This window comes from Podarcis cretensis (genome assembly GCF_951804945.1).
Source record: "Podarcis cretensis genome assembly, chromosome: 5".
NCBI lineage: Eukaryota > Metazoa > Chordata > Lepidosauria > Squamata > Lacertidae > Podarcis > Podarcis cretensis.
Genome location: NC_137174.1, coordinates 47,039,218 through 47,064,473, shown reverse-complemented (window position 1 = coordinate 47,064,473; position 25,256 = coordinate 47,039,218). Strand labels below are relative to the sequence as shown.

Genomic DNA, 25,256 nt, shown 5'->3' with positions numbered 1-25,256 from the left:
CCAAATTTAGGAATACCTGCCTTTTGTTATTTATGAGAGTGCACAGAGTTAAGTGATATCCAGTGCAGTCAAATGCAGAGCAGACTCATTGAAATTCATTGTTTTCAGTGGGTCTACTCTGAGTATGCCTGCCACTGGATAGTACACATGGTCTACACAAGGGAACTGGCAAATTTAGTAAGGCCACTTCTGCCTTTAAAAGATTCCTAGGAAGTAGCTTGTTAGCAAATAACTTTGCTTACAGTACAGATTTAACCTTGTGATGAGCTCCCATATTTATTATTCTTATTTATTCACTCCCCTCACCTGCTGAACATGTACCATCAAATTGGTTTGTATGTGCAGTCTCAGCAGGCATGACCCAGATACCTGCAAACTGGTAAGCAGGGTGTGTGTTGTTGCTGATCAAAGCATTACTCCGCTGATGAGCTGGTTGCAGGCTGAGCCCGCTGATCTTCTGAATGCATTTACAATGTGTGTGTTGCAGCTGTTGTCAAGCAGCTGGTTGTTAAGCTGTGAAACATTTCCCCTAAGTAGGCACACGGTCTTGAGCACAATTGGAAGTCAGTTTTTCTTTCCAAGCATTCCCCACAATTTATATAGTAGATAGGAACGGATGTTCTTATTCACCACTTCTGGGCACTAAGGAAGCTGCCTTATATTGAGTCAGACTATTGGTTTATCCAGTGCCATTTACACTGACTGGCAGCCACAGCAGCTGTCCAGGTTTTAGACAGGGGGCATTCACAGCCTTATCTGAGGGTTGAATCTGGGACCTTCTCCATGCCAAGCAGAGGCCCTTCTATGCAGCGATGGCCCTTTCCCTTTCCCTCTCCTCAAAAGTTACCTTAGAGATTGCTTTGTTTTGAAAACTCTGTTTGCTCAGTACATTTCACATCTGCGTGAGAGTTCATGGAGCTGTTTGTCAAAGCAGTTTTCAGTTAGGCATATTGTTTCTTTCAATGGAGTGGATCCAAAGATTTTAAACAAATGTCAGATCTGATAGATTTCTCAATTACATCCGTGTGAGGAAATTTCTGTTAATTTTTGGACTTCAAACACACCAGGGTTTTTGTCACTTTGTTCATGAGTTTTAAGCCAGCTGCTCGGTATTTTCAGTGTCAGGGTTTAGATAAGTTGAGTATCTTCTGTTTTATGTAGTAGGAAGTTGCCGAAAGTGACTTCTAAGAAGGTAAAATTCCCAAAGGATGTGAAATTTCATGCATAACATGAAGATTACGCATTTTCACACTCCCAAATGGCTATTACTAGTCCTCAAAGAGAGCTAGTGTGATGTCAAGAGGGTTGAACTTAGGAGTGGGAAGATGCAGGTTCAAGTCCCTTCCAAGAGATCTGCTCCTTGGGAGACTTCCGGGTTAGCGCCATCGGCTAATGGCGGATTCCCTCTGAGCTCCTGAGGGAATCGGCTCCGCAGGATTGGGTCTTGTCCGCGGTGGCGACGCGGGGACCCTTAAAAATCACAGGCATGGATGCCTGTGAACGTGGTGACTCGGCGGGCACCATTTACGCCCCCCCAAGCTGCGAAGGAGCCTTTTTAAAGGCTCCGGAACGGGGACGGGGTGCGGCGCGGTGCTGTGAGTAAACTGCTCCTTCTGCGGAGTGAAGCTGCAAGCCATTGTCGGAGAGCACTGACTTTTTCCTTGGAACAATTGGATTCTAAAGTAACAACCCGTGAGTAATATGGAATTTGGAATTTAAAGAAAAATCTTGTTGAATCAGGACAAGCGGGGAAGGGTTAAAAAGGAAGTCCGCCGCCCCCTCTTTGTAAACAATCTAAAGCAAAGAACCTGCTATCTAAGGTCGAGAGAAACCTTTATTTCTTTTTCTAAAAGACTTTAACCTTCATGGTTTGACACTATAAGAAATTTTACTGGAGGATAAAAGATTATTTGGGAGCTGAAGTTTCACCCCCCCCCAGACCCGGGAGCGTCCCGTGGGAGAGCCTGTTGATGAAGTTTTGAAGAGTTTGACAGCTGTCAAATTGGCTGTCAGAAGGAAAAAGAGAACTTTGTTTCTGTCGCTTCTGCTGGTTATATTTGTTACAATTTGTTGAAAATAAGGAAGGGCTGATACAAACTAACTTGATTATTGGATTTGAGCTGAAAGACATTAAGGAACTAAAATCCCCCTAGAGGGGGTTTAGGGACATTACAAGAATGGCTGGAGGAGGGAAAATTCAGACTGAATTGGAAAGAACATTTGTTCTCCTGGGAAAGTTACAAGGTGAAATCAATGTTTTGGCTACAAGCGTCACAACTCTGGTCTTAACAGCAAATAACATTGTTGAAGCTGATAAGGACTTGAAGCAGGAAGCCTATACAATTGGACAAATAGAGAAACTTGAGAGCCATGAGAATATGGAGAAGGAGACATATGTTGTCCCTGAAGAAAAGGAAGGAGGAGCTGTAACTCCGCAGATGTTAAAGGAGTGCTGCAATTTGTGGCCTGACAAAGGAGAATAAAAATTTGAGGTGGAAAGTTTGGCCTGAATTGGAGAGTGTAAAATTGAGAGACCCTCTTATGTGGGGATCTGAAGACCGAAGGATTATAAATTTGACCAAGGTGGAAGCTGGAGCCATGGGGACATTTGGACTTGAAAGGAGCATGAAACAAGATTTGGAGTACCCCATAGGCTTTACCTTTAAGCATGGAGGACTGTCTGGAAAAAATATGGATCCTGTTGGGCCGGAGCCTCTCCGAGATTTGGGGTCTAACATTAAGGACTATCAAAAAGGCCGGCAGAGAGGAATTGAAAGAGATTTAAGAGCCTCGGATGTGAGATCTCCAGGCTAAACAGTACATTAGACTGATGAACATTTGTTGGGGACTGAAACCGGGAAAGGGGCGGGTGGAGTCTGGGAATCCAAAGGGTACATAACTATAACTTGCTTTGTTTTTACTTTGTTTTGCTATCTGTATGGAATTTGGGAAAGCCGTGGAAGGGAAATTTTGGTCGACTTTAGGAAAAATGTTTAAGAATGAGCAATGATGTATAAGTATTGAGGTTTAAGTTTGGATATAAGGATTTGCTGAATTAATAATTTAAATTGGAATACAGGAAGGGGAGGTGCGAGGAGGTCTGAGAAACAAGTTAAATGAAAATAAGTAATTGAAATTTTATGTGTTTTTCTTTTAATTGTTTTTTAAGTTTCGGATTTTTGTATTTCTGTAATTTTTTGTCTAATTTTGTTTTTGTGTGGTTTTTGAAAATGCTAATAAACATTCATTTTAAAAAAAAGAGAGAGATCTGCTCCTTGGGCCAAAATCCACATTCATTGGGACCATTTCTTTATTAGGCCAACCAAAATATCACACAATATTCTGAAAGCTTTTTAGTTCTTGAAAACTGTTCATTGCGCTAGGTGGTCAACAGCATGATGAGAGAGCAGGAAGAGGAAGAAAAAGGTTGGCTGATGTTTAAGAAATGAACTGAGGCCTGGCTTAGAACAAGAAGTATAACAATGACCAAATCCCCATTTCGGAAATCCAGCTATTGTTCTAGGTTTTGTTCCCAGTAGGCCTTGATGCAACCTGATACCTGCACCCTGAAGGAGCTTATTTGAATGTCTGCTACTACTTCCACATTCCATCTTCAAGCTGTGACTGGATGTTGGATGCAGTCTCTGTGGCTTAAATATCAGTCAACATTTCTTATGCTTCCTCCCTCCTTCCCTGCCTGCCCCCATGATTGCTCTGTTTAACAACTAGCCTGGTGGCATATTCTGGAGACCTTGAAAGCTTTTACAATATTTTGTGATATTTGGGAAATTGGGCCAAAATGGCTGCTTTTACTTTTTGTGTTCCTTGGGCTAGCTGGCCTACCTCAATGCCAGTTGTGAGGATATTAGGAGGTGGGGAGTCTGTATTTTCCAGTTTTACATTTTCCCGTGGTTCCTTTGCTGTTACAGGCTTTCATAGCCTGGCCTTTCTTGATCTGTTTCACTCTCTCCTCATTTTTATCAGACTCTCCTAATTAGAGGATTGAGCAACACAGCAACAGTTTTTCATTTTCCTGCAGTTAACCAAAGCTCAGGTTGTCGTTCCCTTGACTTAGGAAAGCTCACAGTTATATCTGCAACATCAGAAGACATCAAAACACTAATGTGAAATGATTCTGGTGAGCATGGTCTGTTGTGGACCTGAACGACATCTCTCCAGTGCCTCTCTGCTGGTGTGGATTGTCATGCTCAGGAACTGTCTCAACCAGGAGTTTTTAGATGACTTGGAGACTCAAAACATATAAGAAGTTTGTGAGGGAAGCAAGTAATGGTAGATAAGTCTGGGAAGGTTTCCTATTTTGGAATTGTTACTAGCTCTAATTGTCCAAAATGTATACTTGATAGATGCTCCTAAAAGGACTATTTTTTTCAGAAGGGTGGTCTTACTATTTCCCCCTGTCTGTCTTCACACAGTTCTTCTGTTCCTGACGATGCCATCAAATTGGTGCCTGATGTGGACTCATCCAAAGAGCCACTAACCACTGTTATCTCAGATGGACACAGCACTGTTCTGGAGTCCGCTGAGCTGACTGCAACAAGGTAGGACGAGAAATCACTTGCAGATATACGATTTACCACCAATTGCCATTGGGGCAGTTCCAACTGTTCAGTGGTTCCCAGTGTTACAGACAGACAATGGCCTTGTCCTATGGGCTACTAAGTGGTTGGAAGTGGCTATGTACCAATGAGTGGTAGTCTATTTTTTTATTGGAGTGGGTTGGAAATACGGCATATATTGAATGTTCTAATTCAGTGCTGTTTGTTAGTTGGGATTCAGGCACAAAGCAATTGTGAATGTTAGGCTGTTGTCTCAGGGGGGCACTTCTAGCTAGAGTGGCATTTGCCCTGAATTAGAATGAACTGTCTTGGGGAATGATAGAGTTTGGCAGTCGGTAGGAAGAAGTGCCATTTGTTCATGAGTGGGAAAATGGGTGTGAATTGGCTCAATGCTTAGACCTTTTTAAAATCATACTTGGCAGCAAGTTAAGAGTACATTCAGAACCGTAGCTTTTGTTGTGTTCTGCAGATCAGAGGGCTGATTACCCTTTAGAAAGATATTTCTTACAGTTGGATTACTAAACAGCAGGCTGTGAGAGCCCAGGCTATTGGTTTGTTTGTTTTGGCTATGGCTAGGATGTCTTGTTCCACCTACCGTATTTTTCGCCCTATAGGACGCACTTTTCCCCCTCCAAAAATGAAGGGGAAATGTGTGTGCGTCCTATGGGGTGAATGCAGGCTTTCGCTGAAGCCTGGAGAGCAAGCGGGGTCGGTGCACAGGCTTCAGGAGAGCCCCACCGCCAGCCCCACAAACTCGGGGGACAGAGGGAGGTGCAGCGTGCCTTTCCCGCTGTCCCCCGACTTGGTTAGAAGGCTGGCGGGGGGGGGGGGGAGAAGCCTGCTCCTCCCCGTCGCCAGCCCCGCAAACTCGGGGGACAGCGGGAGAGGTGCAGTGCACCTTTCCCACTGTCCTCCGACTTGGTTAGAAGGCTGGCAGAGGGCTTCCCCCTCCTCCAGCCCCGCAAGCTCCCAGAGCGATGCCAAAGCTGCACGCAGCTTCGGCATGGCTCTGGGTCCCGTTCTGGGGGCTGGGGGAGGGGGAAGCTCAGGCTTCCCCCTCCCCCAGCCCCGCGCCTGGGGAAAAAAAAATAATTCCCCCCCTTTATTCCCCCCCCCCAAATCTAGGTGCGTCCTATGGGCCGGTGCGTCCTATAGGGCGAAAAATACAGTAATTATTATTTTTTTGATCCTGCTTATTGTTGACTCACAGCAGAGTTAGCAAACTAAGAAGAAGCCACACTATCCAAAAGTGTTTATTTCTTTGTGAAGTTTCTGCAAAGCTTGCCTCAGGGCATGTTCACTTACTCCCATTTTCCAGAAAGCTGCTAAAATAGTGTGCCCTTTACTGAATTAATAAAATTAGGGAGTGCTGCATTACCGAGATACCATCAGCAGCCCAAATAAGCTTATTACAACCTTAATTTCTAGACAGTAACCATGTTAATCCCTTGCACCAAAAATGATTGAAGAGCACCTTGAAGAAATGTATTATAGCATAAGCTGTTGTGAGCCACAGGCAGTCCATTTGATCAGATGCATAAAGGGTTCTCCTGAGCTGCAGGTACATAAATAGATGGTGGAGGGGGGTGTTCAGTTGTAAGCAGTAGGATCAGAAAGAAAAGAAATGCAGAAAACTACAGATAGTGATAATGTCCTTATTAACAGTGCCCATTCACAAAAAAACAACAATATTCAGACATCGCAGCAACCTAAAACAACCATTCACCAGCAATAAAAGCCCACACAATAGGGATACAGGGGCCAGAGCTTGTGATAGACCCAGATGCCAACCCTGTCCCCATATCTACTCTGGCAGTACTATGATATGATCCCCCATACCACCATCAGAGGTTCATTAATATGCTCATCTTCTAGTGTGAGATATCTATCTATCTATCTATCTATCTATCTATCTATCTATCAATCATCTATCTATCTATCTATCTATCTATCTATCTATAAACAATCATCATCACAGTAACATCACTGCTTTCCTCCATCGCTCTACCATTCCCAGTTTTTCCTAGTATGACCTTAAGGTGACCATCCTTGATCTAAGTAACTTTCACAGTGAGTCTGCAGTGTTTAAACGGGTAAATTACAATCATCAAGAGGTTCAGTGCTGTCACTTGTGAGTTTAAACAGGTACAATGTGTTTTTATCACACTGCACAAGTGAACTGGCCTGCTAAGAGAAGAAGGGTTTGGATTTGATATCCCGCTTTATCACTACCCGAAGGAGTCTCAAAGCTGCTAACAATCTCCTTTCCCTTCCTCCCCCACAACACACACTCTGTGAGGTGAGTGGGGCTGAGACACTTCAGAGAAATGTGACTAGCCCAAGGTCACCCAGCAGCTGCATGTGGAGGAGCAGGGGCGCGAACCCAGTTCACCAGATTACGAGACTACCGCTCTTAACCACTACACCACACTGGCTCTCAGTTAGTTAGTACCAGGATGTCTGTGTTATTTTGGTGAATGGCCAGTTGAGAATGCAATTATCATCATCTGTACTTTTCTTTGTTTAATTTCCTTTTTAACATAAATGTTTACAGTTCCTCTGCATATGCACATATGTGTGTGTGTGTGCGCGCGCGTATGTGCGTGTGCGTGCACAGCTGAATGAAGTGTACTGTAGTCCACAAAACTTTATGCTATAATAATTTTTTTAAGGGTGCCACAAGACTCTTGGTTGTTTTTAAACCTATTTCCGCATCCATACCCAAACTGGTCCACTATGTTTCCTCACCCACTCCACACAACACTATTTGCTAAAAAACCTTAGCTCATTACAGATTATACAGTATATGAGCATAGTCTCCTTCAAGGGCTCCTTCAAATGGCTAGGAACTGCTACTGTATACACTTTAAAATAATATTGTTGCATGCATGTTGCTGCAAATCTCTGAGATTTAAAGGTATTTATGTTAAGCAGAACAGCCTTGCTACTGTTTGCTGCAGCAGCCTCGCTACCAAAGAAGCAGCACGGCAGATGTTAGAAAAACCATTTGAAAGTTGCAGAAAACAGGACATCTTTCTAGCAATGCAATCTGCCGAGCCTATCGCTTCTGCAACATGGTAGTGAGGCTTTGCCTTTGTGCAACTCAAATATACCATCTTCTAGTATACCATCTGCTCATGAGTCTCCAGGGACCATCATCTCCTGGATCATGTTTCAGTGTTGACTTCCAAGCATGTAAGAGCTGTGGCTTTCAAGCATGTAGGAAAAAGAAGTGCCTTTTCACTGCCCATGTTAGAGCATGACTGTTTACAGAGAATCTAGAATAAATGGTCAAGAATTGGCTAATTTCTGTGGCTGTGCAGTTTGTGTCAATGGTTAGTTCTGGCACCTCCTAAGATTCACCTTTAGATGGAGAAAGAAAGGTGCAGGGATAGGCAACAAATACAACAAGTTGTGATGCTTTTTGTGTGTCTCAATAAATCTAAGTTGATAAATTCACCTCTCTTTAGACTAGTGCAGATTTTGAACATGGTGCCCTCTTGTTTGCCTCAGTTCCCAGATTTATTTATTTTAGTGCCGGCCACTCTGGTCAGATGCATTATCTCTGTTGCCAGTTGGCAATGATCTGTTGTGGTAAAGAAATCCCAAGTGAGTCCTGGAGGAAGAGGGCCAGTTTGGGATGGATCAGTTCCCTACTTATCCTAGTCTGTCAATCACCAATCTGAGCAATACAGTGGTACCTCTGGTTACGTACTTAATTCGTTCCGGAGGTCCGTTCTTAACCTGAAACTGTTCTTAACCTTAAGCATCACTTTAGCTAATGGGGCCTCCTGCTGCTGTCGCGCCGCTGCTGTGCGATTTCTGTTCTCATCCTGAAGCAAAGTTCTTAACCTGAGGTACTATTTCTGGGTTAGTGGTGTCTGTAACAACCTGAAGCGTATGTGTCAGAGCTGCCTCTAGGTCCCAGCTCACAGAGGACCAACGCTAGGCTGTAGTAATGTACAAAAGTCTTTATTGAAGTTCAGTTTCCATTTCAAAGCCACAGCGTGCAGCCCTACGTCTTAAACCCTAGATCGGCGAAGTCCCGTCTGAGTCTCCTCCCCTATGACACCAGTTTAAGATCCTAGCCCTGCTCCACCTTTTACGCTGCTCTCTCCTCCTCTGGGTCCTCCTGCCCGCTGGGGCATTGCCCTTTCTGGACTCTTCCGACGCTGAGTCGCTTAGCTCCTCCCCCTCCCTCCGGCGGGCTTTAGGACCCGGTTCCCAATCCTCATTCTCTGCTGTCCCGCGCTCCTGTACATTTGAACTTGCCTCTCGCGCCAGCCCAGTGACCTTTCTCCTAACCGTTACAGTACTTCGGTCACTGCTTCCCTCTTCCGAGACACTGGCCGGATCTGACCTCTCCTCCGTTGTCCGACTTTCTGATGGAGGCGTGGTCAGCCCTGCCTTATCTTCTCTCCCTGGTGGGGAATGCACTGGCCCCGATCCTTGGGACTCTTCCCCCCCACTCTGCTCTGGTGGGGAAGCTGGTCCTGATTTCCAGCTACTGCTCTGGGAGTCCCTGCTGCCCCCTTGCTCCTGGGGCATTCCCCTTGGGAACCCCCTACCCCTGGCCACTGGCGCCCCCTTCTGTGAATCTTCCAATTCGCTGGAGAGGCTCATGGAATCCCTCGGTCCACTGTCCTCTTCTCCTACGCTCCCCTCGGATTCTTCCCCTTCACTCTCCATCTCCTCTCTTCCCTGTGCCTCTGCTCCTGAGCCCCTGACAGTATGTAACCTGAAGCGTATGTAACCTGAAGCATATGTAACCCAAGGTACCACTGTACTGGGCTTCCAGAAGGATATTTTTAAAAGCACCATTACTAGATGGTGATTTGTAGGCAGTTATGTAAAGTTCTACATGCCCACTGATACACTTCTGCTAGATTCTTGAGTGACAGTTGTGGAACATAAAAAGAAATGAAGTGGATGATGACTCGAAAGCTGTCGTTCTCATTCTGGAGAAATACTGAGTAACCATGCAGAAGTACAAACCAATGCTTGATCACAGGATGATTTTCCTACCAGTAAAATCGCCACGTGTGAAGTGATCACAGCAATTGTAATCACAAGCTGTTTACGAATAACAGAAAATTTGCATTATTTTACTGGAATGCTGCTTTGCCACTACTATGTTGGAAATGTTCTTGTTCCACACACTGTTTCCTTGGCGTTTCTGCCTCTTGCCGGGACGTGTGCTCTTGTGCTTTTTAATTTTTAGTTTTTTAAATCTCAGGCCATCACCTTCAGCAACTTCTAATCTGTAGCTGCCTTAAAGTGAATATCTGAGTCCCCCTTTTCTCAGACGTATTTTACTGTTAGGTTTGATTGCTGGCCCATAAAAGATGACCTCTAATTCTGATAGGTGGTGTGCATGTGTGTAATAATCGGGTCATTTTGTGCTAAATGTATTCCAGATGGCAGTGTGTAATAAGAGCTCAGATTCCAACCCTCCATCTGTCCAGTCAAGATATTATATCTTTGTTTTTGTGTCTCAAGGGCAACTGTCTCAAGCTCCATCCCTCTAACCCCCTAGTGATAACACAATGCTCAGCACAATATGGGGTCTCTGCATGGCAGGCCATGAAAATCTTTTTAATCTTCGAGTCTTTGACAGGGGGGGAATGATGTATTTGCTCAAGTGCTGTGATGAAGAGCTTAACATTTCAGCAGAAGTTCTCAAAACTCTCTTTCCCCTGCCCTGAAATAAGTATTTTAAATCTCAAAAGCATATATTTATAAACTAAACTCTGTGCTATGGGAATATTGATTGCTTTTTGGAACAACAACCACCATGCTTGGACATAAGAATATAGGGCTAAAACTGAGGTGGGTGACTCCCTTCTTCCTTGGCTATGGCGACAGTTCCTCTGAGTGATTGCAAATGGTTGTTTTCTGCACCCCTCATTCCTTCTTTTTCTCACGGTGTTCTGAAGCAACCTGCACATAAATAAACAAAAAGAATATGATATTCTGAATTTTGGTCTGCTAGATTGGCATGAGTGGTGGGTGAGGCCCTTTTTCAACCTGAGGGAAGCATTCCCTCATGGGGCCAAATGTCATTAGTGAGCATGGTCAAAGGCAAAAATGAGAGGACCAACATATGTGACCAGGACCGGATTTCGGTTTGATGAGGCCCTAAGGCTACTGAAGGTAATGGGGCCCTTTATATGTCCAGCTGTCCTTTGTCAACAACAAATTGTTGCTGTTTTTGTGTTGAATATATGCTATATGGTAATTTATGGACCTAATAGGTTCATACACAACACAAAGCACTGTTGCTGTATGTAGGTTTTATTTTATTTGTTTTTTATCTTATATTTTGGAAATGTACATCCAGTTTTTTCCCTTAATTTTTTTTGGGGGTCCCCAAGAGAGTGGGGCCCTAAGCTATAGTTGTTTAGCTTATACGTAAATCTGGCACTGTATGTGACTCTTACCTTTGTACAGTAGGCTGCATTCCAGCAATGGAAAAGCCAGACATTGGCACACCCATTTCCCCCTTCTCTAATCAAGCAAACAAGAGGCATTTTCACAGTTCAGTTACACATTCCAGCCAGGCCAAAAGCACTTGAATAGGTTCCAATCCAGAAACCAGGACAAAGGTCCTGAGGCTCAAAAGAGAGGCCTGGAGGTGCTCCATTTGGCTCCCACAGCATCCTAATTTAAATATAGACATGGGCATAGTTATTATTCTGGGAGGACATGAAGGTTTGTGGTCTCTTTCTGGGTGGTAAACCTTTATAGGTCCAAACAGATTTAGAGGGTGTACCTATCGACTATTGAAATTAATGGACAGTACACAGTGAATCGAAGCGTGTTTCCCTGGAAGTAAACCCCACCTAAACTCCCATGTCCCTTAAAAGTTCAGACCTATGTTTCTACTCAGAAGTAAGTCAGTTCAGTGGGGCTTGATTCCAGGAAAGGGTGTCGAGATTGCAGCAGTAAATTGAGATTTCACAGTAGAGGCTGATCTTGAAGGTTAAGAGTATTTAGCTGGCAGGTGGGGGGAGGTACGTGAACACCCACATCGTATTCGCTCCCTTAGGTAAAGAAAATTGTAGTAGGTAGTTGTTGCAAAGCTGTGGTATTCTGTAGAGCAGGGGTCAGCAACCTTTTTCAGCCGTGGGCTGGTCCACCGTCCCTCAGACCATGTGGTGGGCCAGACTATATTTTGAAAAAAATATATGAATTAATTCCTATGCCCCACAAATAACCCAGCGATGCATTTTAAGTAAAGGACACATTCTACTCATGTAAAAACACACTGATTCCTGGACCGTCTACAGGCTGGATTGAGAAGGCCTTAGGTTGCCTACCCCTGCTGTAGAGTATAATGAGGATGTACTCCAGTTGACCTCTGAAGCTGAGGTATCCTTGAAAAGGGGCAGTCTTGTATGACTCGGCATTTCTGCAAGTTCAGTATTGATTAGACATTGTGAAGATGCATGGTAAGGCAGTGCTAGTGATGCTAAATATAAGTATTGCTTTGTAGTTTCTAGATAAGAAGGCAGGCCAGCAGCCAGCAAAACTTCACTGTATATGACAGTGTGATCTGGGTGGGTAGTGGGTCCCCTTTTAGCAAAGCCCTATATGAGCAGGGCCCAACATTTCAGTGTGTGTGTGTGTGTGTGTGTCCCATGTTAAGTGTTCCTATTAAGAAGACCTTTGTGTGAGCCTTTTTAGTCACGCTGTCATATTATATGTGTGCTTTGTCTCTGTGCTAGGTTATATTTCTCTAGCGGCTTTAGAAACTATCGGCAGACATTGTAGAAAGAGTGTCCAAGCATCTGATCCAAACCTATTTTTAAAAGGGAGAGTTGTTCTCCCACATCTGGTGCAGGTGCCCTTGGGTCCAATCCTTCTGGCAGGAGGTGTTTCACGTAATATCAGAAGTCACTGCCAAGCCAGTGAGCTCAGAGCTGGAGGTTGCATTACTGATTCTGTTCTGAGGCCAACACCGAGGGATGGTGTCATAAGTATTTAATTGTACTTTTAGCAGCAGTGGCACTTGTTGAAACTGTACATCACTGGTGGACTGGTTCCCACTTCAGTATAGGGGAATGGCTGGGAAAAGTCTGGCCGTTAGTATCCTTGGAGAAGCTGATGCAACAAGAGCCATATGGAGAGCAGAATCATTTTGCCCATGTGAGATTCCTCTTCATAGTGTATATGAATATTAGCACATTGGGCACAGCCCACTGTAACCACAGTGGTCCTTCTGGAAGGACTTGTTCCTTAAGCCACCACAGAACTATTCCTTGAATCATTATTATTATTTATCCAATTTATACTTTGCCCTTCTTCCCAAAGGAACCTGAAGCTTTTTCCTCCTGGGAAAGTTCAATAATCAACAAGGGCATACATTCAGTTTCTTCGTATGCATCTTTTTGCCTTATTGAAAACAATAAAAGTCAGTTGTTAAAATGAATTCCCAAATGATGAAGGTTGTTGGCTTCAGAGATTTATTTAGCCACCCTCCATTCGAGCATGAGAGCAACTGTTGGGAAATGGTTATCATTCCTCTTTGGGCATACACTGCATTCCTTTTCCTGCCCACTCTCTCTTCGTATTAGACTGTCATTGAAGGGGCTTTCTATGGCAGTGGCAAACTGTGTTAGCATGAATGTGGCCAGCACTTATTTTGCATGCTTCTAAATTGGTCCCTTGGCATTTTTGAAGCAACTCAATGGTATTTAACTGCAACAGAAGGCAATTATTAGATACAAAAATGTTTAATGGATAGAAGAACAGTTCAGGCATTACGTCTTCTCATGTTCAGAGAATGCGTGAATGGGGACTTGGGTGATGCACATAAGCCTTGCCCCCAGTAGCCCTGTCAACAAAAAAGGTCTAAAGTTGAATTCTAATCACTGAATGTGCCTCCTGTAATCCAGAAGGTTCAAGCTGCACTGGGGTCCCGAAGGTGGAGAGCATTTTTGGCTCTGCCCGAGTAGTGTGAGAGTGTTCTTTAAAAATGGTGTTTTGTTGGTTGATGGCTTACTACTCAAGGTACAATGAATGGAACTCTCAAACTGACATCTCTAGAGATGCTCAATGAGACTATGGTTCCAATGTTCTACCCATTGATCTTGAGGGAACACTTTTGAGTATACATGTATGGCTTTGCTTACTTGGGAGTCCAACTCATTGGAGTCGCTGGGGCTTAACTTCTGAATAAACACACATACGAATGGGTTGAGAGATGGTCTAATGTTTCAGTCGTCAGAATGTTGGACAGCCAAGGTGGAGGCATGGGTGCCACCTTTATAGGCACATGGGGAGTGCAGACATGATATCTGACATGATATTACTGCCTGCCCCGGCCAACTACCTCTTCCTGTTTCCTCCTATGGAGGGTGAGTAAGCAGAACTCAAGCCAGGCAAGAGAGTGGAATGAAATAAAAGGGTGCTCCTATTCTAATATTGATCCACTTCAATCCATGGACCTTAATTTTGCATGCACAGGAGGATCCAATCAAACAGCCAAGACAGATGATTGGCACTTGGTTGAAGTTTCCATAGAAGAAAACGGGCTTGTTTCTTTTAAAATGTCTATTTGTATGCTCCTTTTCCAGGAAATTGTGCCTAAAGGGGCTCATAACATATCCAGTAGACAATAACAATTTGAAAATACATATTATAAACAATTAGAAATAGCAATATCAATAAGCAGATACAACAACAACAACCCATACAACATTGTGTAAAACAATACAAATAAGTTAAGGTAACAGCTTAGCCTAAATGACGTTATATAAAGCAGTTGGGTTATATAAAACAATACAATTAGCTTAACCTAATGTGAAAGCTTAAGCTGAAGGGAAGAGAGAATAATAACAGCACAAAAATAGAATAGTGGTATATAAACCATCACTACATCCTACATAACCCACCTGTTTTCTGTCTTCAGACATTCACGAACCCTGACTCACCCATCTCACACCTGGAAGAGTGGAGACCTGCTCTAACTCAGAGGGGCCCACTGTTATTGTGGGCTCTTACCTACAAGGTGGTACATAAGTTGTCTTCCATGTTTTCCCACAAAGCAATATGCATTCATAAGCATGGTACCGGGGGGGGGGAGCACCCTCCCCCTTGTGGGTAACCCTCAAAGGAATATTTAAAAGGAAGTGCCCAGATCCAAATATTTGAGAATCAGTATGTAAAATAGAAAGAATGTGGAGTCCTTTAGAACCACATCACTGTTTGTTTGTGCAGAAACCCTAGTCACAATGGCTCTACTCTTTGTAGGTGAGACTGATTTGACTGAGGTAGACCAGTGAACCCATAATATAGAAGTGAGATTAGAACAAGCTCATGATGCCTATATCACAAACAAATTGGTTTTAGCATGTGGAAAGCCACACTTGTTTCCTTTTTAGGAACACATTTTGGTGATCATGTTTCTCCACAAGAGTAGTTTGGAGTGATTTGTATGATGGAATGTAGAAAAACAGGGATTTGGGGGGACATATCTGTTAGCAGGAGTCAAGACTTCACTGGAATAATTTTTCTACATTGCTTCCTGCTCAGGTGTTGTTCCAAATTACACAGAGGAGAATGATGCATTATAACCAACCCTTTGAAGTGACTCTCCTCCCCAAAATCTGCTTTCATCTAAAGTATTTTTCTTTGATGTGGAGGCTTGAAGGAGATTTCTTATAGTGATGAATCAAAAAGGCCATGTGTGGATGTTATGCATAATTGGTTGGTGCACTAGGTTTATTTCCAAAAGAGCAGCTGTGTTTAGATGTGACAGCCACAGATTTGTATGTTTAAACCTTATTCTGTCACAGCTGCATAGAAAGAGTGTGTGTGTGTGTGTGTGTGTGTGTGTGTGTGTGTGTGAAGGCTCTGATTTAAGAAGCAACAAGGCATACAGGTGAGGACTGGAAAGCTTTTATTTCTGCCTATGATGTGCCTCCCTGCATCTCCTTTCTCTCAGGCCGTTTGCTTCCAGCCAGGGCTCTGATACCAGAAGGGAGCTGGTTACAAATGAAGTCTTTGGAGGGGAAGGACTGTGGGGAGATAACCCATAAGCTAGTGGTAACCCAAACGCTACAATTCCCACCAACCCCAGCAGGTATGGCCAAGGGCCAGGGATGATGGGAGCTGTAGACCTGCAGCATCAAAGAGCCCCATGTTGACCAGGCTACAGAAAAGTTATGCACATGTTCCTTTGCAATGGATCCACTGCCATTGTGCATGGTTTGGCCCTTTGGTTGGCTGCAGCAAAACCGGCAAATAGTCTTGTGATGCCTTAAACCCTCAACTCTCTGATCCATCTGGGCTGAGGCATAATTCTGACAGATGGAGGCTAGTGTGGTGCTTGTAATGCCCTGGTTTGATCTGGGCATTCCTGCCAATCAGCAGTTTGGTGGGGAAAGTGGGAATTGGAATCGCCCTCCTCCCTCATCCATCCATTGGCTGTGGTCATGTAGCCCACCAGACTGTGCTGTGCATGCTCTGATGCATTTACGTATCATACCTTTGGCTGGTGGTGGGGAACCTAAGGAAAGGGGTCTGAATGCAGACCTCTAGGCCTCCCTGTCTAGGGCTGGGAACTCTCCACAGCCCATAACCCTCACTGGCCCTGCTTTGCACATAGTCCCGTCCCCCCCCCCCCCCCGGACTGGAATGTGTCCTCAAATTCTCGGAATGCCGCTTGTTTGGATGGAAGAGAGAGAAGTGTGGAAGGGTGTAGAAACCAGCCTACTGTACTTAGGTAAAATTTACATTTTTGCTCCGCCCTCTTTAGCATCTAGCCCAGCCCACCAGTGGCATATGGCCCTTTGAAGCTTGCTCAGAAGGGAATGTGGCCCCATGGCATTCTAAATACCTCATATGTTGAAGGCTGGCCTTGCCTTGCTATTGCCCTCCCTGATTTTGAGAGAGAACTTCTGAAATATGATTTGGGACCCCAGAAAATCAGGGTTCTATATTGCAGGGGAGCCTATGTGAAAAGGCACAAAAGAGGGGCAGGAGAGCAGAGCCAGCACACTCACCCTTATTCGTCCACATCATATGGGGCATATAGAAGGCCTGCGTTGGGGCAGGCAATGGGCTCTTGCCTGCAAAATGCCCTCCAATATTTTCTGCACATGCAGGAACTTGATCTGCACGCTGTGGGCCCAGTTTCATTTCTAGGTGACACCATTGATTTGTGTACTTTTTAAAGATTTTTTAAAAAAATGGCTGGCTGCCCTATTTCTTTTTTAAGATATTGGGAACAAACAGTACCTGGTTGCTGATAGAAGAACATTATATTATATATATGAACTGAATGGTAATTTGGAGATGGCTGCAGCAAAGCAGTAGTTTGGGTAAGTTCTGCTCTGATGCAATTGGGCCACAAAATCTATCTCTCCATGCTCCCTTGCCGACAAATGTTTGTGTCACAGTAATCATATTTATTGTTAATGTTCCACAACAACTTGATAGTTTACCCCATATATTTCTGCTGTTTTGGAAATGAAATACCCTATAATTAGAAAAAAAAGAAAGGGGGAGAATCATTCTGTAATCTCAGCTACCGAGATCTTGACACTGGTGTTGCTGGTTTTCTGATGCCCAGCTTGTTATTCCAAAATCTGTTCCCCATCATTTAATTTTAGAAATTCATACATCTTGCCTGAAGTTGCTTTAATGTTGGTGTTATGCAGCCTGCAGTATGGCTATTTACAGTATCTTTCATGCTATTACCATATAAGGTCAGTGGAAAATTTGGCCAAGAAAAAGAAATGCCAAAGGGAACTAAGAAATAAGCAGTGGATGCAACTGTAAAGGGAATAATTGCATGTTTCTCATACGTACGGCCATGTACATTAGCTAATCATTGGGCTTGATTTCAGAAGTGGCCTCAGGGTCCTAGAAATGAATACCTTGAGAACAAATATACTAATTGTTATGCATAAGTTCAGCAAAGGTCAGCAAGAGGAATAATGTCTTGAGTTCATTGCATTTTAGGGCCTTTCCAGATTACCGAATGGCAACTGCACAGTTTCCTCTTGCTTGCTGAGCTGGATCCAAATATTTTTATTTGAAAAGGTGCCTCTGTTTCAGAGATTCTGGTCTGGATAAAATAGGAAATTGTGGCTTCCTGCTACATTCATGAGCCTCAGGCTCATGCCCCCCCCCCCATATCTTCCTCATTAATGTGCAAAGCATTAAAAGCTGCCACTTTTGATTTTAAATGAACCACAGTCTCTTACTGCATCAAAACTCTGCTTAGCCACTTTAGATGGTGAACACGGCCATGGTGTGAACCTCTCTTGTTGAAGTTAACTAGAGTTCACATGCAATGGGGAGCTGTGGTTAGTTTAAAATTGAAAATGGGTGTTTTTAATCTCTTGTATGACAAAAGAGACAGAGGGCTGAGCCTGTAGCATTCTGTGACTTATGTAATGTTTTCCATTACATCTGAACCAGCCCTTCCAGACATAGTGCAACCACAGTTTGACAGAAACTGTAGTTCAGACTTCAAAACATGTAATGGTTAGACATACTTCTATAAATAATTTTTATTAACCGACCAATCAAATCAAATCAAATCAAATCACATAAATTCCAAATTACAAAGCCGAATTTTAAATTTTTGTTGGGAGGTACCCATATTTCAAGTTCTGAAGGGGATCCAATCATCTTCTTGCTGCTGCGTTAATGTCCACAAATCTGTCCAAATAATGTTCATAATTCTATCCAGTCCTATCTTGCTGTTTCCCACATCTCATCTTGTTATTTTCATATATTTTTTCTTTCTCTTTGGGACCTCTTCTAATAATCTCCATAAACAGGTAAAAACCAATTGTAATCCTGTGTGAATTTTTCCGTTCGTCCAAGAACCATATCGAGATGGTTTCCATATATCATCGCTTCCATAAAAAACTCTTTCCATCATTAATCTTCACAAATCTGTCGCCTTCTTTAGTCCTCTGAGGAGGTTCGCCCGCAGTATGAAAACAAATCCATTCCTCCTCCCGAGTCGTAAATCTTTCAACAGAACTTGCCAAAATGGCGACGCTGTTTTTTACTGCGTCATCCCAAAAGCTCTTGTACTTTCCTCGATCTCCTTAAAACATGCTTTTGGTTAGAGTTCATCTTCACACAGTCTTAAATCATCCAGCTTAGGTCATTTAAGCGACGTTTCTGATTAATGGGGGGGATTATTGGTTAATCACATAGAAGAAAGAAAAAAAAGCCCCCCCATCCAGTCCCGCTGCCGACATACCGAGCCTTGATGTGTCTTCTCATGATATATTCCTGTTGATCCAACCCGCCGCTCTTCTTTCACAGAGGTCCCTTCAATTAGCAGTCTTTACTCCCCATTCTTCACTTGAAATATGTGCATTTGCTTCTTCCTAATTGTTTATTATCAAGTTGCTGCAGCTAGTGGCGCGATCAGAGACAGCGTCCAGGACAGCCGAAATCCACACAAGGGCTTTCTGCCTAGTGCCCCCACCCCCTCGAGTTCGGGGGTGATTTATGGGCACAGCAGGCAAGCGCAGTCCCCCCCCATTCCCTTGGGGGGGGGCAAGGGAGGCTGCATACTCCCATAAAAGCCTCATAATTACCTCGTGTGGGTCGGAGAGATGTTATTGTTGGCCATCTTCCAATGCGCCCCTAGTGGCCCCCCCGTAATGGTTAGACATACTGTATAGGCAAACCATAGTTTCTGCAGTTTCCATCTCTCTTCCCACGCCCAGCCCCCGCGCTCCCTTTCCTAATAATTCCTGGATGTGCTCTTGAAGCGTGGCTTCTAAGTGTGAGGCAATGTCTCAAACCATTATTTATTGGTTAGGATATAATCCCAAACCACACTTCCTTCAAACTGTGATTTGCAAATCTGTGTCAAATTGTAGTTTCAGATGCTGGTGAGGCCACTTGATAACTAGGGTTTGTCAAAATGTATTAGTTTGGAAATCGTGACAGACTATAGTTTGGCCTTTGTTCTGAACCATCTCACTGAGTTGAAGTGTATCAAAGTTGTTGGTGTTGTGAAGATTTGTTTTGAGTCTCACAAGCACCCGGCTGGATAATGCCTGCAACATCACTGGTGATGAAGGATGGATATTTCCCCTACTCCACCAAACACTAGTTTGTAACCTTTTAAAAAGATTTGTACACAAAATTTTATCCCTGGAACCTGTTTAGATAAACCATGCCTGCAGCACAACCTAAAGGTCCAGAATTCAAAAGGCACCTACAGGAAAGCATGCTTTGCCCACTCTGAAGAGACTTTATATTTCAGAGAAACCTTCTGTCCATTTGTCTGATGTTAAATAGCAGCCTCTTGCACGTCTGCTGCCCCTGCTTTGCTATAATAGATAGCAGATCAGATAACAGGGCTATATGTGTTGTTTCCTTCTGCATATTTGACATACATGCAGAGAGGCTTTTGTTCTCTGCAGTGTAATTCTGCCCTCTGGGGACTCACTTCATTTTTTAAGAAGCAGGTTACTAGCTCCCATGGTTGAGAGGGAGAAACTGTAGTCTTACCTGTATCATAGCCTTCCTTAAAAATAAAAAAACAATGTTCCATGCTAGTTCAAAATATAAACATTCAGTGCATAGTCAGTTATGCAAAAGGAAAAAAAATGTATGCAGATATGCAAATCTGCATATGTTTTATATTTCTGCTATCTGTTACAAATGACCCATCACCATCAGGGACAATGCAGACCAGAATGCCCATATACTAAGTAAATCATGGTCAATTTGCCCTTGGAGTAGGGAAGAACATTTGTGTGGCACAGGTGGTCTTGAGATGGAGAGAGCAAAACAAGCTGGGTTTTTGTTCATGAGTTGATTTATACGTGCCATATGTGCTGGTGCACTGTTTTGAATTTTTAAAAGGAGTATGCACATTATAAACTTCACATGTCCATTCTGGAGCATAAATCATGGTGCTGACAGTTTTGTGTCTTGAAAAGAATTAAATAGGCGGCTTCCCATGCCCCCCTCTCACCCCCATTTCAAATTCCTAAATGATTTGTAATGTCAGGCAAGCAAAGTTTGCCCAGACTGGCTCATTCCATTAGGCAAAACTCCTGATGGTGCCACAAACAAGGTGCCACACAATACTCTTTTTCTTCTGCTGCTGCTGCTACTATTTCCCCTCTGGAATTTGCCCATGTTTGAATGTCATATTTGTCACAGCACATTTCTGTTCAGAGTGTTTGCTCTTAAGCTAAGTGGAAGAGGATTGTTCTATTTACCCATTTGATGGTGGTTTCCTGTGGTTCCTTCTTTTTCTTTTTTTGCTGTCGCTCAGCCTCCCACAACTGCTGCAATGACCAGACTACAAATTATCAACAGGGTGATGTTTGCTCTCTGAACAATAGAGGGCACTCCTATAACAAAAAATGCATGCATGGCGTTCTCTCCACCTGTACTCACCTGTTCATTGACCTACAAATAGAGGCATTTTCACACTTTTGATTCTTGCAAATTGAAGTATCAAAATACACCTATAAAGCCTCATTTACATGGAACTCCATTTTCTGTCTTGTACTGAAACCTGAAAAACTTTGTTTTCCCTTGTTGAAGTACATATGGAACAGGGAACTGTAGAACAATGCAATCCCACAGTTATTTGGAGAAGTGTTAGAAGAATTGCCATCATTTAAAATTATTCAGATGTTAGCGTCTTCTTAATATAGTTGACTCTGCTCCATAAAGAATCCGTATTCATCCAAACTCTTGTTTTCTGGATATATGTGTGTATATATATATATATATATATATATATGGGGGGGATGGGCTTCTATTTTGTGGGCTGCTGGCTACCCCGACTTTCTCAAGGGCAAAGGTTTATGGATCCTGATGGATTCCTTATGTCTTTCTTTTTTTTTTTTTTTTATAATAATTTTTATTAATTTTCCACACAGATAATAAACAGCAATATAACACAATATAACTTCATACTCATCGGTTCATAACCTTTTTTCTTTGACTTCCCCATACCTCCCCATCCCTGCATCCTTGTTTAATAATTCTTTAGCAACCCTTAAGTCCATTGTCTTAATTCCTTTTCGTAAATATTTCTTAAGTTTTTTTTTTGTTTACTGCTGCAATTCTTTACTTCTTACCCCCTGACATCTTAACATTCCTCAATTTTACAATTATTTTTAAGATATATTTTGAAATTCTTCCAGTCCTCTTCCACTGTCTCTTTCCCCTGGTCCCGGATTCTGCCCGTCATCTCGGCCAGTCCCATAAAATCAATCACCTTTGTTTGCCATTCTTCCAGAGTAGGTAATTCTTGCGTCTTCCAATACTTTGCCAGTAGAATTCTTGCTGCTGTAGTGGCATACATAAAGAAAGTCCTATCCTTTCTTAACACCACTTGGCCCACCATACCCAAAAGGAAAGCCTCTGGTTTCTTAGGAAAAGTCCACTTAAGGACCTTCTTAATTTCATTATAGATCATTTCCCAGAAAGCTTTAACCTTTGGGCAGGTCCACCAAAGGTGGTAGAAAGTGCCTTCAGTCTCATTACATTTCCAACACTTATTATTAGGCAAATGATAAATCTTTGCTAGCTTGACTGGGGTCATGTACCACCGGTAGATCATTTTCATAATATTTTCTTTTAAAGCATTACATGCAGTAAATTTAATACCGGTGGTCCATAATTGTTCCCAGTCAGCAAACATGATATCATGACCTATATCTTGTGCCCATTTGATCATAGCTGATTTCACCGTTTCATCCTGTGTATTCCATTTTAACAGCAAGTTATACATTCTTGATAAATTCTTAGTATTGGGTTCCAACAATTCTGTTTCTAATTTTGACTTCTCTTTCTGAAATCCTATTTTCCTGTCCTGTTTAAACGTCTCATTTATCTGATAGTAATGCAACCAATCTCGAACCTTAGGTTTTAGTTTCTCATAACTCTGAAGTTTCACCCTTTCACCATCGTATTCTATGATCTCATGATATTTTGGCCATTTAGAATCCATATTAAGCTTTTTTACTTCCCTAGCTTCCATTGGTGACACCCACCTAGGGGTTTTACTTTCCAACAAATCTTTGTATCTAATCCAAACGTTGTACAATGCTTTCCTTACAATATGGTTTTTAAAACTTTTATACACCTTTACCTTGTCATACCATAAATATGCATGCCAACCAAAACTGTTGTCATACCCTTCCAGATCCAAAATGTCAGTATTCTCAAGAAGTAGCCAGTGTTTCAACCAGCAGAAAGCTGCTGATTCATAATAAAGTCTTAAGTCCGGCAGGGCAAACCCCCCTCTATCCTTTGCATCAGTTAAAATCTTAAATTTAATTCTGGGCTTTTTGCCCTGCCAGACAAATTTTGATATGTCTTTCTGCCACTTCTTGAAACAGTCCATCTTGTCCACAATCTGCAACGTCTGGAATAAAAACAGCATTCTAGGCAATACATTCATCTTAATAGTAGCGATTCGGCCTAACAAGGAAAGTTTCAGCCTTGACCATATTTCCAGATCCTTTTTAACTTCTGACCAACATTTTTCATAATTATCCTTAAATAAGTTCACATTCTTGGATGTTAAGTTTACCCCCAGGTATTTTACCCTTTTTGTAATTTCCAAACCTGTTTCATTCTGAAAACTCTCTCTTTCTTCCATTGTTAAATTTTTTTCCAACACTTTCGTTTTTTGTCTATTCAATTTAAAACCTGCTACTCGACCAAATGTTTCAATTAGTTCTAATACTCTTTTAGTACTAGTGTCTGGCTGTTGCAAAGTCAATACTAGGTCATCTGCAAATGCTCTTAATTTATAATGTCTAACTCCGACCTGAACTCCTTTAACCAACTGGTCCTTTCTAATCATGTTTAACAAAACCTCCAGGACCGATATAAAAAGCAAAGGGGATATTGGGCAGCCCTGTCGTGTACCTTTTTCTATAGGTATTTCTTCTGTTACCACGTTATTTACAATTAATTTGGCCTTTTGTTGAGAGTATATTGCACCTATACCGTTTTCAAAACCTTGTCCTACCCCCATCCCTTGGAGATTCTTTTTCATAAAAGTCCAACAAATGTTGTCAAAGGCTTTCTCCGCGTCCACAAAAATCAAAACTGCTTTCCTATTAATGTCAACGTCCAGCAGCTCCAAAATGTCTATAATATTCCTCACATTGTCTGACATATGTCTACCTGGGAGAAAGCCTGTTTGGTCCTTATGAATCTCTTCTGCCAACACTCTTTTCAATCTTTTTTGCCAAAATGTCTGCAAAAATTTTGTAATCCACATTGAGTAAAGATATAGGGCGGTAGTTTTTAACTTGGTTCTTCTCAGTCTCTGTTTTCGGTATAAGTGAGATGAAAGCCTCTTTCCACGATTCAGGTGCCTTTTTCCCCTTCAAAATTTCATTGCAAACTTCCTTCAATGGTTGTATCAGCCATTCTTTCAGCATTTTGTAGTATTTGGCCGTCAGGCCATCTGGTCCTGGTGATTTTCCCAATTTCATATTTTGAATGGCACCCTCTATTTCTTGTTCTGTTATTTCCTCGTTTAAGATCCTTTTACTTTGTTCTGAGATTTTTGGTAAACCGTATTTTCTGATGAATTCTTCTATTTCTTGCTCGTTGGTTGGCCCTTGTGCATACAATTTCTTAAAAAAGCTTTGAAAACAATTGTTGATCTCGTTGGGTTTGTGGATAATCTTTCCATCCATTTCTAAACTTGTTACCGTATTCATTTTCTGCCTTTTTTTCAATTGCCATGACAGAAGTTTCCCACATTTATCCGCTGATTCAAAAGTTTTTTGTCTCATTTGCTTTATCTTCCATTCTATTTGTTGGTTCATGAGTTCCATGTATTGCATCTGATAAAACTTTATTTCTCTCAAAATCTCATGAGACTTTGGTTTGGACCTCAACTTCTTCTCTCCTTCTTTTATTTTTTCTAAAAAATTTTCCTTCTTTTCATTTTGTTGCTTCCTCTTAATAGAATTTTGTTGAATTAGGAAACCTCGCATCACGGCTTTGCTTGCGTCCCAAATTATTCTTTTTTCCACATCTATTTTCCTGTTGATCTCAAAGTAATCTTTTAATGTTTTAAGGGCCTTCTTATGGATCTCTTCGTCCTTGAATAGGGTGTCATTCATTCTCCATCTAAAGGAACCAGTTGTTGTTAGTTTCATCTCCATCTTGACCGCATTATGGTCGGAGCACGTTTTTGGGCAGATTTCTACTTTTTTTGTTCTTGACGCCAGACTACTAGAAATCCAAATTTGGTCTATTCTTGTCCATGTCATTTTTGCTTCTGAGAAGAAAGTTCCCTCTCTCTCTAAAGGATTCTTTGTTCTCCAAATGTCAATCAAGTCCATTGTTTCAGTCATTTCAAAAAAGATCCTTGGTAGTCTCCCTTCTTTCGAGATCACTTGTCTCTGTGCTTTGTCCATGTTTGTTGAGACAACTCCATTCATATCTCCCATCATTAGGATTTTATAATCTAAAAAGTCAACTAATGTCTCATGCAACTTCCTAAAAAATTCAGCCTTCCCTTCATTTGGGGCATAAACTCCCACAATTAATATCTTTTCTCCTTGAATTTGTATTTCAATTGCCAGGTATCTTCCTTGTTCATCTTTAAATATTAATTTTGGAGCCAACTTTTCCTTTGCATAGATCACCACACCTCTTTTCTTTACTTTGTCTGATGAGATGAATTCTTGACCG

The 25,256-nt window shown here is 42.3% G+C and overlaps 1 protein-coding gene and 1 long non-coding RNA gene across 11 annotated transcripts in view; one reads left to right on the top strand and one right to left on the bottom strand.

Moving 5' to 3' along the window:
- Positions 1-4,551, bottom strand: part of LOC307216467 — a 51,848-nt gene extending 47,297 nt beyond the window's left edge. The window contains exon 1 of the long non-coding RNA XR_013839095.1: positions 4,432-4,551. This is a non-coding gene — a long non-coding RNA (uncharacterized lncRNA). The remainder of the gene's footprint in view (positions 1-4,431) is intronic.
- The window catches only part of TACC2 (transforming acidic coiled-coil containing protein 2), a 166,486-nt gene that overhangs the window by 54,200 nt on the left and 87,030 nt on the right, over positions 1-25,256 (top strand). For all 10 annotated transcript variants that reach the window (XM_079976612.1, XM_079976607.1, XM_079976613.1 and 7 more), the window contains one exon: positions 4,434-4,559. In XM_079976612.1, coding sequence (XP_079832738.1) covers positions 4,434-4,559 — 126 coding nt within the window. The remainder of the gene's footprint in view (positions 1-4,433; positions 4,560-25,256) is intronic.